The 15,776-nt window shown below is 39.1% G+C and overlaps 1 protein-coding gene across 8 annotated transcripts in view; it reads left to right on the top strand.

The window, feature by feature from the left end:
• SMG6 (SMG6 nonsense mediated mRNA decay factor) overlaps positions 1-15,776 on the top strand; it is a 243,419-nt gene that overhangs the window by 13,400 nt on the left and 214,243 nt on the right. For all 8 annotated transcript variants that reach the window (XR_005364773.1, XR_005364774.1, XM_038548499.1 and 5 more), the window contains exons 7-8: positions 7,561-7,671; positions 8,041-8,253. Coding sequence is in view for 6 of the 8 variants with exons in the window: in XM_038548499.1 (XP_038404427.1) it covers positions 7,561-7,671; positions 8,041-8,253 (324 nt within the window). In the remaining 2 variants the exon portion in view is untranslated. The remainder of the gene's footprint in view (positions 1-7,560; positions 7,672-8,040; positions 8,254-15,776) is intronic.

The raw sequence follows: 15,776 nt of genomic DNA, 5'->3' as shown, positions 1-15,776 counted from the left end.
GTATCATGCAGGGTAGTTTCACCATCCTAAAAATTCCCCATGCTCTATCCTTCACCTATTCATCCCTCCTCACTCCTCTCAACCTCTAGCATTCTTAATTTTTACTGTCTCGGTAGTTTTGCCTTTTCCTGAATGTCATATAGTTGGAACTATACAGTATGCAGCCTTTTCAGATTAGCTTGTTTCACTTAGTAATTGCATTTAGGGTTATTTTTGTGATTTGATAGCTCTTTTTATTGTTGAGTAATATTCCATTGTGTGGATGTACCATAATTTCTCTGTTCCTCTAAATAAAAATGCTGTAAATGTTTGTGTGTGGTTTTTGTGTGGACATAAGTTTTCATCTGATTTGGATAAATACTAAGTGTGATTGCTGGATTGTATGATAAGAGTGTATGTAGTTTTGGAAGAAACTGCCAAACTGTCTTCCAAAGTGGCTGTACCATTTTGCATTCCCACAGGCAGTGGATGAGAGTTCCTGTTGCCTGTATCCTCATCAGCATTTAGTGTCCTCAGTGTTCTGGATTTTGGTCATTCTATAATGATGTAGTGTTATCTCATTTTAACTCATTTTTAACATATGATATGGAACATCTTTTCATGTGCTTATTTGCCATCTTTGTATCTTCTTTGGTGAGGTGTCTGTTTTGATCGTTTGCCTATCTTTAAATTGTTTTGTTTGGTTATTTATTTATATATTTTTAAAGATTTTATTTATTTATTCATTAGAGACAGAGAGGCAGAGACATAGGCTGAGGGAGAAGCAGGTTCCCTGTGGGGAGCCTGATGAAGGACTGGATCCCAGAACCCAGGGATCACGGCCTGAGCCAAAGGCAGACGCTCAACCACTGAACCTCCCAGGCATGCCTGTTTTTGTTTTGCTTTTAAGATTTTATTTATTTATTTGACATAGAAAGAGCACAAGCAGGGGAAGTAGCAGGCAGAGGGAGAGGGAGAAGCAGGCTCCTTGCTAAACAAGGAGCCTGATGTGGGCCTCCATCCCAGGACCCTGGGATCATGGCCTGAGCTGAAGGCAGATGCTTAACTGGCTGAGGCATCCAGGTGCCCCAGGTTGGTTTTTTGTTTTTTTTTTTAATTGAGTTTTAAGAGTGTATTTTTAATACCAGTCCTTTATTAGATACGTGTTTTGTGAATATTTTTCTGTATCTTTTCATTTTCTTAGCACAGAACAAAAGTTTAATTTTTTTTAAAAGATTTTATTTATTTATTCATGAAGGACAGAGAGAGAGAGAGAAAGAGAGAGAGAGAGAGGCAGAGACACAGGCAGAGGGAGGGAGAAGCCTGCTCCATGCAGGAAGCCCGATGTGGCACTCGATCCCCGGTCTCCAGGATCATGCCCTGGGCTGAAGGTGGCGCTAAACCACTGAGTCAACCAGACTGCCCAAAAGTTTTTAATTTTAATGAAATCCAGCTTTCCAGCGCTTTCTTTTGTGGATTTTGCTTTTGGTGTAATATCTAAGAACTCCCCACCAAGCCCACAGTTACCTAGATTTCCCCTGTGTTATCTTCTAGGAGTTGTATAGTTTTACATTTTATGTTTAGGTCTATGATCCATTTTGAGTTACATATTATGAAAGGTGTAAGGTCTGTGCATAGATTTATTGTTTTGCATGTGAGTATCCAGTTCTTTCAGCACCGCTTGTTGAAAAGATCATCTTTTCTCCATTGAATTGCCTTTCCTCCTTTTCCAAAGATCAGCTCGCTGTATTTGTGTGGTTCTGGGCTTTCCATTGATCTGTTTGTCTGTTCTTTGGCCAGTACCACATTATCTTGGTTGCAGTAGCTTTATAATAAGTCTTGAAGTTGGGTAATTTGGTCTTTTGACCATGTTTTTCTTTGTCAGTTTTGTGTAGGCTCTTCTGGATCTTTTGCCTTTCCATATAAACTTTAGAATTTTTTTGTTGTTATCTACAAACCTGTTGATTTTATTTTATTTTTTTTTTTTAAGATTTATTTATTTATTCATGAGAGACACAGATTGAGAGGAGAGGCAGAGACACAGGCAGAGGGAGAAGCAGGCTTCTCGCAGGGAGCCTGATGTGGGACTCAATCCCGGATCCGGGGATCACTACCTGAGCCAAAGGCAGGCGCCCAACCGCTGAGCCACCCAGGCGTCCCAAATCTGTTGGTTTTATTTATTTATTTATTTGTTTGTTTGTTTGTTTTTAAAGATTTTATTTATTTATTCATGGCAGAGAGAGCGAGAGAGAGAGAGAAGTAGGCTCCATGCAGGGAACCCAATGTGGGACTCGATCCCGGGTCTCCAGGATCACACCCCAGGCTGAAGGTGACGCTAAACCGCTGAGCCACTGGGGCTGTCCCAAACCTGTTGATTTTAAAGTAGTATCTTATTGTAGTTTTGATTTGCATTTCCCTAAAAACTAATCATACTGAGCTACCTTTTTGGGCTATTTGGAGAAATGTTTATTTAAGTCCTTTGCCCAGGGGATCCCTGGGTGGTGCAGCAGTTTGGCGCCTGCCTTTGGCCCAGGGCGTGATCCTGGAGACCCGGGATCGAATCCCACATCGGGCTCCCGGTGCATGGACCCTGCTTCTCCCTCTGCCTATGTCTCTGCCTCTCTCTCTCTCTCTCTCTGTGACTATCATAAATAAATTAATTAATTAATTAAAAAAAAATCCTTTGCCCATTTTTTCTTTTTTTTTCATTTTTTTTCTTAAATTGAAAAAAAATTAATTGTAAAATATACATAAAATGAAATTTATCATCTTACCCATTTTACATTTACATTGTTGTGCAACAGATCTCCAGAACTCTCTTCGTCTTGCAAAACTAAAACTTTTTTTTTTTAATTTTTTATTGGTGTTCAATTTACTAACATACAGAATAACCCCCAGTGCCCGTCACCCATTCACTCCCACCCCCCGCCCTCCTCCCCTTCTACCACCCCTAGTTCGTTTCCCAGAGTTAGCAGTCTTTACGTTCTGTCTCCCTTTCTGATATTTCCCACACATTTCTTCTCCCTTCCCTTATATTATTCCCTTTCACTATTATTTATATTCCCCAAATGAATGAGAACATATAATAAAACTAAAACTTTAAACCCATTACTTAGGCAACTCTCCATTTTCCCGTCCCTCCCAACTACTGACAACTACCCTTTTAGGTTCTGTCTCTGAATTTGTCTACTTTAGGTACTCAGTGTAAGTGGAATCATATAGTATTTGTCTTTTTGTGGCTTATTTCACTTAGCATTATATCTTTAAGGTCCATCCATGTTGCAGCTTGTGTCAGAATTTCTTCCTTAAGACTGAAGAGCACTTAGTTGTATATATATACCGTATTTTGTCATTTTATCTGTTAGTGCACACTTCTACCTTTTGACCATTGTGAATAATACTGCCATGAATGTGAGTGTACAAAAATCTCCTTAAGACTCTGCTTTCAGAGATTGGATGGCTCAGTGGTTGGGCATCTGCCTTTGGCTCAGGTTGTGATTCCCAGGGTCCTGGGATTGAGTCCCACATCAGCTCCCCACAGGGAGCCTGCTTCTCCTTCTCCCTATGTCTTTGCTTCTCTCTGTGTGTCTCTCATGAATAAACAAGTAATATTAAAAAAGAAAAATAAAAAGACCCTGCTTTCAATTCTTTTGATAATATACCCAGAGGTGGAATTGCAGGATCATATTGCTAGATTCTATTTTCAGTTCTTTGAGGAGCCACCCTACTGGCAACTGCATCATTTTGTATTCCCAACAACAGCACACAAGGATTTCGGTATCTCCACATCCTTGTCCTTGTGCATTATTTTCTGTTTTCTTTTTTAAAGATTTAATTGATTGATTGATTGATTGATTGATTGCGGGGGGGGGCGGGGTGTTAAGCACAAGCCAGGGATTGAGGCAGAGTGAGAAGCAGACTCCCCTTGAAGGAGGGAGCCTGATGACGGGGGCTCGATCCAGGACCCCTGTGATCATGACCTGAGTGAAGGCAGACGCTTAATTGACTGAGCCACTTAAGCACCCCTTGTTTTGTTTTGTTATTTTATTTTATTTTATTTTATTTTATTTTATTTTATTTATTTTATTTTATTTTATTTTATTTTATTTTATTTTATTTATTTATTTATTTATTTATTTATTTATTTATTTATTTATTTATTTATTTATTTATTTATTTATTTATTTTATGTGTGTGTGTTTTGTTTTTTTAAACAGTACTCAACCTAGCTGGTCTGAAGTGGTATGGCATGGTGATGTGGCCTGCATTCCTTAATAAGTAGTGATACTTTCGTGTGCTTGTTGCCCATCTGAATATCATCTCTGGAGAAATGTGTATTCAGATCCTTTGCATATTTAAAATTGGGTTGTCTTTTATGTTGTTGAGATGTAAGAATTCTTTATTCCTACCCTTTTCAGATATGTGATTTGCAAATATTTTCTTCTGTGCATTGTCTTTTCACTTTCTTGATGGTGTCTTTTGATGCACTAAAGCTTTAAATTTTGATAAAGTCCAATTTAACTGTTTTTTCTTTTGTTGCTTGTGTTTGGTGTCATAGCTATGAAACTATTGCCAAATTCGAGTTAAGAAGACTTGTCCCCTCCCCCCCCCAAAAAAAAGACTTGTCCCTGTGTTTTCTTCTAAGAGGCTTTTTTTTTTTTTATTTATTTAAATTCGGTTTGCCAATGTATAACACCCAATGCTCATCTCATCATGTTAAGAGTTTTTTTGTTTAAGATTTATTTATTTTAGAGAGAGAGTGTGAATGAGTTTTGAGGGAAGGGCAGTGGGAAAGAATCTTCAAGCAACTCCTGGCTGAGCACAGAGCCTGATGCAGGGCTCTATCTCACAACCCATGAGATCATGACCTGAACTAAAGCCAAGAATTGGACATTTAACTGACTGAATCACCCAGGTGCCCCTCTTCCAAGAGTTTTTATTGTTATAGCTCTGATATTTAGATCTTTGATCCATTTTTCATTAATTTTTGTATATGACGTGAAATAGGGGTCCAACTTCATTCTTTTGTGTTCTTTCCCCATTGACTAGTCTTGGGAATCCTTGTTGAAAATCAGTTGGTGTCTGGATTTATTTCTGAATTCTCAGTTCTCTTCCATAGATCCATATGTCTACCCTTATGCCAGCACCACATTGTTTTAATTACTGTAGATTTGTGGTAAATTTTGAAATCAGGATACATGAGTTTTCCACCTTTGTTCTTTTTCAAGATTATTTTGGCTGTTCGGGGTTTCTTATAATTCCATATGGATTTTAGGATAAGCATTTTCATTTCTGCAAAAAGTCATTGGGATTTTCATAAGAATTACATTGACTGTGTAGTTGCCTTACAGAGTATTTACACAGGTGTTTTTAATTTATTTAGGTCTTCTTTAATTTCTTTCAGACATGTTTATAATTTTCAGTGTTTAAGTTTTACACTTCCTTGGTTAAACTTATTCCTAAGTATGTTATTCTTTTTGATGCTATTGTAAATGGAATTATTTTCTTAATTTCTTTTAAGGATTGTTTATTACTAATGTGTAGAAATATAACTGATTTTTGAGCATTGATCATAATGTCTTACAACTTCACTGAATTCCCTCAGTGGCTTTTTGCCATTCTGATTAAATCAGCGTATTTTTCTTTCATAGACCTCTGACCTAAATTAGTACTCCTTTCAAGCTCTTTTCCTCTGTCCCTCTTTTTCTGTCTCCCTTTTATCCTAGTTGTCTATTAACATCACTTTCTCTATTTTCTGTCTCCAGTCATTCAATGAATCTAAAAACTCGGTGAGAGCATGCCTTGTGTACAGTACTTTGCTAGGTGCTATGAGTCATGAATACGTGATATGGTTTCTGCTCTGAAAAATACATTAAAAAGACAAGTGAGGTGTGTAGACAGTGATACAAATTAGATGTCATAAAATGTGATGCAATTGATTAGATGTACCATTATTTTCTGGACCACTAAGAAAGAATATGTGATTCTTATAAGTGGGACATAATGGTAGATATTGATTGTAAGTTCTGTTTGATTTCAAAAATGTTAAGATTTGAAAAAAATCATTGTAGAATCAACAAAATACAGTCTAAAATCAAGTGAGTAGTATAGCCCGAGATTAGTATAGATTGAAGGAATATTAAAAATAGCCCCCATTAGGGGTGCCTGTCTGGCTCAGTTCATTGAGCATGTTGATCTTGGGATTGTAAGTTTACGCCTCACATTGGGTGTAGTAGAGATTACTTAAAAAAATCTCAAAAAACAAGAAACAAACCAAAAAATAGCCCACATTTAACAGTATGTCAGATATTCTGTTAAACTGTATGTATTATATGAATTTTTATTCATTTTAGAAGCCATATGTTTATAAATATCTTCTAATAAATATCTACCTAGTAAGTGGCAGGACCAGGTTCAAACTTAGGCAGTTGACCTTAGAATGAGTAGCTTTAACCATGTTAGCTGAATAGAAGGTGTGAGATTTTTTTCCTTTTTTTTTTTTTTTTTTTTTAAGATGTAAGTTTTAAAGAATGAGTTACTGGGGAGAGAGAGAAGTTAGTATTCTAGATGCATTTTAAAACAGAAGAAAAGGGGGGAAATGTATATGAATTTGGGAGAAAGGTTTTTGACATCTTTCCCCCTTTGCTTAGTGTTTCTCTTTCGCCTTTTGACTTTCTCCCTTTCTTTTACTTCTTTTCCTTGTTAGTCGGTTGTAAAACAGACTTGAAATATTTATTTGCTGAATTCATTGGATAGTAATTCATATTTCCCTTTCTCAGCAGAGTCAGTATGAAATAGTGAAAACCTAAACTCAGGAACCAGACAGACCTAGGTTTATATAATGGTATATCCAGGATTTGGCTTGGAGACCTTGTAGGACATGTTATGTTGTTAGATAATAGTCTTTCTGCGCTCTTATTTCCTCATCTCTAAAATGGGAATAATAATGCCTATGGGGCAGTGTTCTTAGGTTTAGAGGTAAAAAATCTGTGAAGTGATGGTCACTTTTCTCGTTATGCTTAATGATGTTGTCATTGTTATATATAATTTTTTGAACAATACCTAGTGAGTTGAACATTTCTTTCTCTAAAACCAAAATGTAGTTGGATTTTATATTTTATGAGGCTCTTTATTCTCTTCTCCCTCTTGTGAGTACTTGGCTTTTAGAGTACTTCTCCATGTAAGATAGAGTACTGCTCCAGGAAAGATCTCTTATGTAATTGCCATGGCTTCTACTGTGGATAGCATTCTGATATTCTTTTTTTTTTTTTTTAAGATTTTTATTTATTCATGAGAATACACAGAGAGGAGAGAGAGAGAGAGAGGCAGAGACACAGGCAGAGGGAGAAGCAGGCTCCATGCAAGGAGCCTGACGTGGGACTCGATCCCGGGTCTCCAGGATCAGGCCCTGGGCCCAAGGCAACACCAAACCGCTGAGCCACCCGGGCTGCCCGCATTCTGATATTCTTATTGGAATTCCTCACAGCCTGGGAGAGATACTAAGGTTTTCTATGTCAGTTGACTCAGGCTAGAGTCAGGAAAAGAATTGGTTGACTTGATGTCTCTGGCCTCTTTCTGCAGAGGAGGAAGCTTGATGCTGTCTATTACTATATGCGCAGTTTAGCTGCCAGCAACCCTATCCTGACTGCCAAGGAGAGTCTCATGAGCTTGTTTGAGGAGACCAAACGAAAGGTGAGTGGGGATGCAGGCAGATTCATTTCTTTGTAAAAGAATGTGTTTCTCAGTGCTTCTGTGTCCTCAGGGGAATGACATATAATGTCCTCAAGGAGTCCCATTGGGCTATGTTGATGGAGCCAGTCAGCCCCTATGTAGAACCAAACTCATCTTTAGGAGGGTTCTCCAGGGCCCTTGGATGTACATCTAGATTATGGAATTAATAACTTCTATGAGTCAAAGAAGATAATACTTTGCTACTTAGGGACTATAGCAAAGTCTTTACTTTTTATAGCCCCTGGGCAATAAACTCACATGAGGTGACTGCCTGTTTTTATTAGCTGAATCCCAGGAGAGTCTGAGCTTATGTGTTTGTATATTGTACAGGCAGAACAGATGGAAAAAAAGCAACATGAGGAATTGGAACTGAGCCCTGACCAGTGGCGGAAAGGAAAGAAGTCTACTTTCCGGCATGTGGGAGATGACACCACTCGCTTAGAGATCTGGATCCATCCATCACATCCCCGGTCCTCCCAGGGCACTGAATCTGGGAAGGATTCTGAGCAGGAGAATGGGCTGGGCAGCCTGAGCCCAAGTGATGTAAGTTCCTGAGGGTGATATAATGAGCAAGACTAGCTAAGTAATCATAGGTGCCCTAGTACATGCAACTGCGTGGAGTTGCAGTGAGGCACTCCATTAAAGGGAAGTGCCATTTCCCATTAAAGGAAAGGTAAATCGCTTCACGCTTTCTGAAGACACTTCATCTTTATTATGTGCTTCCCTCTCTTACCACTATGTGGCACTGTAGAATTTGGTAAAACTGGTTTTTCTAAAGGAAGATTTACTGAGATAAAGTATGAGAATTTTTTGCTGCTTTGGGTTTGGAGTCACCAATATGATGCTTTAGGATTCTGTTGGGATTATATGAAGCTAGGAGGAGAGAGCATAGTAGGAAAACTGCAAATGGCTGGTTCATTGTCCCTTGAAAGTAAAAATCACAGTGGAGTAGGTGGTGAGGTCAGAGGGGACCACATCTTGAAGGGTCATGCAGTAAACAATTTGACCTTTATCCTGAAGGTAGTAGGGAACTGTTGAATGCTTTAAGTAAGGAAGTAACTTGTCAGATACACATTTTAGAAATACAACTTTGGCTGCTTTGTGAAAAATGTAGAGAAGGATAAAACTAGAAATAAGAGTATAAGAGATGCTACAATAATCCAAGTGTGATGTGAAAAGGACCTAAACTGGGGAACAGCTTTGGAGATGGAGAGAAATGAACAAATATGAGGTAGAATCCAAAGAACTTGATTGGACGTGAGGGGGCTCAAGGACAAGAGGAAGTCAGAAGTAACATCTACTGAGGTGTTTCTGGGTTGGAAACTGGGTGAATGCTGGTCTATTCTTGAGATAGAGAATAGAGGTAGAATTGAATCGGTTTTAGGAGAAAAATGAATTTAGTTTTGGACATGTTGGAATTTCTATAGGACATTGAAGAGAGTTTTTTTTTTTTAATATTTTATTTATTTATTCATGAGAGACACAGAGAGAGATACAGACACAGGCAGAGGGAGAAGCAGGCTCCCTGTGGGGAGCCCAATGTGGGACTCGATCCCCGTCCCTGAAGAGAGGTTTAAAGGCTAACATCTGAAGCTGGGGAGAGCATTGTAGTTAGAGATGAAGATATTTGAAGGCATCCTCTTACAGATGGAATTGAAGTCATTACAGTTGATTTAGTCACTTGAGAAAAAAAACAACAATCTCTTAGATCTTCAACTAAGAGAGGAGATAGATGGCAGGGAGAGGTCCTTGCAGAGGATTGGAAGGGAGTAGAATTTGGAGCACAAGTGCAGGATTAGCTTGAATGTGGGTGAGAGATCCCTCTTTCTTATGCTTGAGGGAAAGAAGGAACAGGTAATAGGGAGTCTGGTAAGTTTGTGGGTGTTGTAGGAGGAAGATGAGGGAGGACGTTTTTGATGTTTTCTTTTTGAAATTGGAGATGTAGTGGTCTGCTAAGAATGAATCAAAGGTGGTGGGATAGGAGGACTTCTTTTTTGGGATTTAATTTAAAATTTCCATTTCTCTGGGGTTCCAGGGTGGCTCAGTTGGTTGATACCTGACTCCTGGTTTCAGCTCAGGTCATGATCTCAGGGTTGTGGGACCGAGCCTTGAGTTGGGCTCTATGTTCACCATGGAGTCTGCTTGTCTCTCTCCTCTGCTCTGCCCCCTATTCTCTCACTTTCTTTCTAAAATAAATACATAAAATCTTAAATAAATTTTCCATTTTTTTCTTAGTATTTAACTGTTTTCTGCATGATTTACAAGCAAGTAGTCATTATTTATAAATGAAACATCCAATATGCCATGTGCCATGGTTTGCATGGGTGCTTCAGAGGAGTTGCCACTATGGTAGACTCTCTCACTGCTGCCCTCTTCTAGTTTGGATATTACAGTCCCAAATAGGAAGCCTATTTGAATTACAGAAAAATTGTTCTATTGGGTTAGCTCCACTGTCTGCCTTTAGAGTGAAAGCAGCAGGGGTACCTGGGTGTCTCAGTCAGTTGAATGTTGACTCTTGGTTCTGGCTCAGGTCATGATCTCAGGGCCTGTACCGGGCTTCATGGTCAGCAGAGAATCTGCTTGATTCCTTCCCTCTGCCCTTCCCTGTCTTCTTGCATCTGTTTGTCTCTCAAATAAATCTTTTAAATAAATTTTTAAAAATAAATAAAGTGAAAGTAACAATTTGAGAAAGCATTTATTTATTTATTTTAATTTATTTTAAAGATTTTATTTATTTATTCATGAGACACACACACACACACACACAGAGGCAGAGAGACCCAGGCGAGGGAGAAGCAGGCTCCGTGCAGGGAGCCTGACGTGGGACTTGATCCCGGGTTTCCAGGATCACACCCTGGACTGAAGGGAGCGCTAAACTGCTGAGCCACCCGCGCTTCCCTGAGAAAGCATTTAATAGCTTTCTTTGACCTGACCTCAAGGTTGGGCAGTATCCTTCATAAGGGTTAAGGTTATGACTAATATTCTATAGATCTCTCTCTTCCACTAGGTATATCATTGATTTTTAAGTAATGTGTTTATAAGTTTGTGTTTTTATTCTTACTTTAAGCATCTCAGAGAAGGCATTTTCAGCATATGGGCTGTCATTAGATCTATTAACTTGTATTAATTATTTTATTTTTAATCATACAAATAATAATATAGATGTATTTTTGGTAGAAATTTCAAACAATTAGAGATATATACAGAGTAAAGTGGTCATTTCTTTTTAAAACTATTTTGTGAAACTTTGTTTTTAGCCTAATCATCATCCACCCAGTGGCCCCTATAGCTTGCTTTTTAATTTTTATTTATGTATTTTTTAAAAAGATTTCTTATTTATTTATTTGAAATAGAGAAAGAGAGAGCATGAGCAAGAGCAGTGGGGAGGGGCAGAAGGAGAGAAGGAGAGGCAGAAGTAGACTCTCCACTGAGCAGGGAGCCCAACTCGGGGCTTGATCCCAGGACCCTAAGATCATACCAAATTCAAAGGCATACACTTAACCAACTGAGCCACCCAGGTGCCTAGTTTGCTTTTTTATTTTTATTTTTATTTTTTAAGATTTATTTATTTATTTATTCATGAGAAACACAGAGAGAGAGAGAGAGGCAGAGACACAGGCAGAGGGAGAAGCAGGCTCCATGCAAGGAGCCCAATGTGGGACTCGATCCCGGGTCTCCAGGATCACACCCTGGGCTGCAGGCGGCGCTAAACCCCTGTGCCACCGGGGCTGCCCTAATTTGCTTTTTTAAATTATCAATTGGACATGCAGTCAGTTCTGTTCTAATGTTATAATGTAACACATACAGTCCTAAAAATCACTGTGCTATGTAAAATTGCACAGAAAAAAAGCCACAGAGCTTGTAAGCAAGATGTGGTTAGGGGCACAACACTCAAAAATATCCTCAGTGACATATTTTTTTTAAAAAAAGATATGAACCTAGTAAAACTGTGCAGTTTTATACATGTCCATTGGTTAAGAAATGCATAAATACGGTTTTGAAGAAGAAATGAACTTTGTCTATAGAAGTGGACTTTAGAAGGATTGCAGCTTGAGTTGCTACTGTGAAGTGGCGAAAGGAGGGTTTTTTGACATTGGATGGGTAGGTGTAACACCAGATATGGATAAGTGTGGTTTCGAATGAGTTCACCTGGTGAACTGCAGTAGCTAGTAGATATTTGGAGAGAGTGTGTGTTTTCTTTTCTTTTTTTTTTTTTTTTTTTATGATAGTCACAGAGAGAGGGAGAGAGAGAGGCAGAGACATAGGCAGAGGGAGAAGCAGGCTCCATGCACCAGGAGCCTGATGTGGGATTCGATCCCGGGTCTCCAGGATCGCGCCCTGGGCCAAAGGCAGGCGCCAAACCGCTGCGCCACCCAGGGATCCCGAGTGTGTGTTTTCTATTCCTTTGTAGCTCAGTTCAGCAAAGTGCAGCTTTCTGTGTTCACTCAGTGTTTCTCATGAACAAAATCACACATAAGGAGATGCAAAATTTGTGTTATGCTCAAATTGTTCCTCAGTATATTTATGGCAATAGTACAAATACATATTTTCAAAGCAAAGATTAGCAGAACTGTCTGTATTTCCACTTGGCTAAGAATATCTTTTCTTGGTGTGTTTTTAGTATTACTGAATAATACTTCATTATAAAGGTATATGTTATTTGTTTATCTTATCTGTTTGATTATTTGCTGTGTATGCCTCTTCATTTTAGTGGTCTTTTTTTGGGTGATTAACCTTACTAGGAATTGCTCCTTTGACAATTCCTAGAGAGTCTCTACCACAAACTACTAAAATTTATATCCATGAATAAGGAACAGAAAGTTTGGCTTCAGGTAATTGTTGTAATGATAGGAGAGTCCCAACTAGTTTGTTTTCTCTCTGCCAAGCACAAGCTTTGGATCTCTCTCTGAATGGCTACAGGAGGTTAGCTTGTGGGTTGTTGGTTTTCAGCCTTGAGATGTGGTTTGGACTGAACGTACTACCTGGGGAGGGACTGCCAACCTCAACTGTAAGTGGCATCCTTTTAAACTAATTGAGACTTATATTTAAACTCTATCCCTGCCAGCTAGGCTACTCAAATTCAATGTCACTAGGATCACAAGCATTCTTTATTTAGTGGATGTGCCTTCTGCTATGCCTCGGCTGTCTTTGGAAATCAGAAAAGAATTGCTGCTTAACAAATGACTTTTTGCAGATAGTTAATTAAGGGATTATAGCATCAGAAACAGTTTTCATGGGGCACCTGGGTGGCTTAGTCGGTTAAGTGGCTGCCTTCAGCTCAGGTGATAATTTCAGGGTCCTGAGATGGCATCCCCCTGGTCAGGCTCTCTGCTCCGCAGGGAGTCTCCACTCTCTCCCTCCAGCCCCCACCCCCAGGGTGCCCTATCTCACTTGTGAGCTCACTCTCTCTCAAATTAAAAAAAAAAAAAAAAAAAAGATTTCACACTGAGAGGCCACGGTTTCTGATGGAACTGCTCTGTTCATATCTTGAATAGAATGTAACTTGAATCTGTCTACTGGGGAAGAATGAGCAAAGAATGGGAACCATTGATAGATTTTTGTCTCTCAAACTTTAGTGAGTTCTCGTGTTTTAACACGATTTGATTTACCATTCCCAGCATTTTCCTCAACTGACTGTGGTTGCTATACCTATAACATGTTTGGTGCTATGTGTAGAAAATGGCTTTAGGTAATGAAATGTCACTGTATATTTGGCCAGACTCTTGACAAACCTTTTAAGCTCTTTCATCATTGTAAGTGTGTTTTGAGGTTCAGACTGGACTGTACCTTAGTAGCTCCTAATACCTATTATTTGGCCTTTCTTTATCTGAATCTTTCTTATTTCACCCACCAAATGGTATTGTTTGCCTTGGTCTTTTTCCTATTTTGCTCCTCTTCCCTCTGCACATGCCAATATTTATTTTATTCCTTAGCATAGTATTTTTTCTCAGGACTTGTTTACATCCAGAATTTACTGCAATTACTCTTGAGTTTTTGGAGTAGAGGGCTATTGCTGGGTTCAGTGCTTAATCAAAATAAAGTTTAGTTTACCTGTCCTGTTGTGCCAGCTTTGTGCTAGGGTTGTAAAGATGAATATGACAGTATTATTACTTCACAGAGCTTAGAGTCTAGTGCATGGGTCAGCAAGATTTTTCTGAAAAAGGCCAGATAGTTGATATTTGAGGCTTTGTAGGACATATGGTCTCTGTTACAACTACTCCCCTCAGCTGTTGAGGTGCCGAAATAGCTATAGATAGTACATAAATAATGAACATGGTTGTATTTGAGTAAAACTTTATTTACAAAGACGGGTGGCAGCCTGCCTTTAGCCTCTGGACCTAGTTTGCCAAACTCTGGTGAAAGTAATGGCCACATAAACAGAATGTTTCAGTGTACAGTTGGCTATTGTAATGTGCGGTAGTTATGTGCTATAAAATTACCACAGACACTGAATTAGTGAATACTAAACATTTACCTTCTAAGGGAAATACAGGATTAGGTTTCTATGAGCCTCTGGTTATAAGAATTTCATAAAGTGATCAATACATACCTTGTTTGTTTTTGTTTGTTTGTTTGTTTGTTTTTCAGAGGGGTGGGGCAGTTGAGGCAGGGGCAGAGACAGAGAAAGAATCCTAAGCCAGTTCCATGCCCATTGTGGAGCCCAGTGCGGGGCTCAATCTCATGACCGTGAAATCATGACCTGAGCCAAAATTAAGAGTTGGACTCTCAACTGACTGAGCCACCCAAGTGGCTTGTTTTATGTAGGTTTACATATCACTTTTTACAAAATCACTTTATTTAATATATATTGTGATTCATTAATACTGAGCTCATGGACAAGACCCACTATCACTTGTGCCTGAACAGACACACATTTTCTCTGTAAGGCACATCAGAGCCTTCTTGGACTTAGGAACACTAGACAGTATTTCAGCACTATGCTTCGAGGCTATTTTAAACAATAAAGTCACCAATAAAAAGCACACAAATATGAAAAACATGGCATTAAATAGACCATGAGAAGGGCACTTGCTGAAAGGATGAAAACTTGGACAAGAAGGCAGAGAGTCATTTTGTTGAACCTTAGCTGGGAACATGTGTATCAGGCAACTTGAATTTTTTGCCACTTGGGATATGTTGACAAATGACTGTGAAGGCACTATGGGTATTGATGTTGGTATTACTAATGAGTTTTAGCAAGTAGCTGAATTCACAAATATGAAATTCACAAATAATGATGACCATATTATGTTGTGGTATTGTGAGGGAGGCGTGCGTTGGGTACCCTGGAAGCACAGAGAAGAACACCTGGTTCAGTCCTGGTGGAAGTAGGAGTTGTAGTGAGGAAAAGAAGAGGGACTTTGGAAGGCTTCCTGGAAGTTAACTAGGCCAACTGAGAAAAGAGTGTTCCAAGTTGAAGGGACAGCATGGGCCAAGACAGAGGAGGTGTGACACAGCAGAGGGGTTGCAGCATATCTAAATCTATGGTAATTTGGAGGATCATGTGAGAAAGTTGGAGTGGGAGAGAGACTGAGCCTTCTGGGGGAATCACTTTCTAGTTTGGTGCTATGGTATATATAAGATAGCGGTCAATGGGCTGGGCCCAAATGATGTACTTCTGGATTCTGGAATTTTTCATTGTTTACTTCTCATGTCTGCAGTGTTAATCCAGCAAAAACAGTACTGCTTCATTCATTAAATTAGGTAGGATGGAATTAACTGATTTTTTTTGCCTCACAATTTGTCGATTAAAATTTGAGGGCTACTCTCTAAGTGCTTTAGGCATTCCAGACTCAAATATGCAGAAGATGCTGGTGTTTCTTTGTTTCTTGATTGTTGGAGGAAATTGCCAGTGGCTTCAATTAAGTAGGGCAAACCTCTTTTTTCTTTTCATTTTGATATTTTTATTGCTTTTAAAAATTTGCAAAGCCAGGGTACCTAGGTGGCTAGTCAGTTAAGCTTCCGACTCTTGGTTTTAGCTTAGGTCGTGATCTCAGGGTCCTGAGAACAAGCCCCACTTGGGGCTCTGTTCTCAGCACAGGGTCTGCTTGGGATTCTCTCTCCCT

Source organism: Canis lupus, chromosome 9 (genome assembly GCF_011100685.1).
Source record: "Canis lupus familiaris isolate Mischka breed German Shepherd chromosome 9, alternate assembly UU_Cfam_GSD_1.0, whole genome shotgun sequence".
Lineage (NCBI taxonomy): Eukaryota > Metazoa > Chordata > Mammalia > Carnivora > Canidae > Canis > Canis lupus.
The sequence above is the reverse complement of the archived record's forward strand: the minus strand, read 5'-3'. Positions and strand labels throughout refer to the sequence as shown.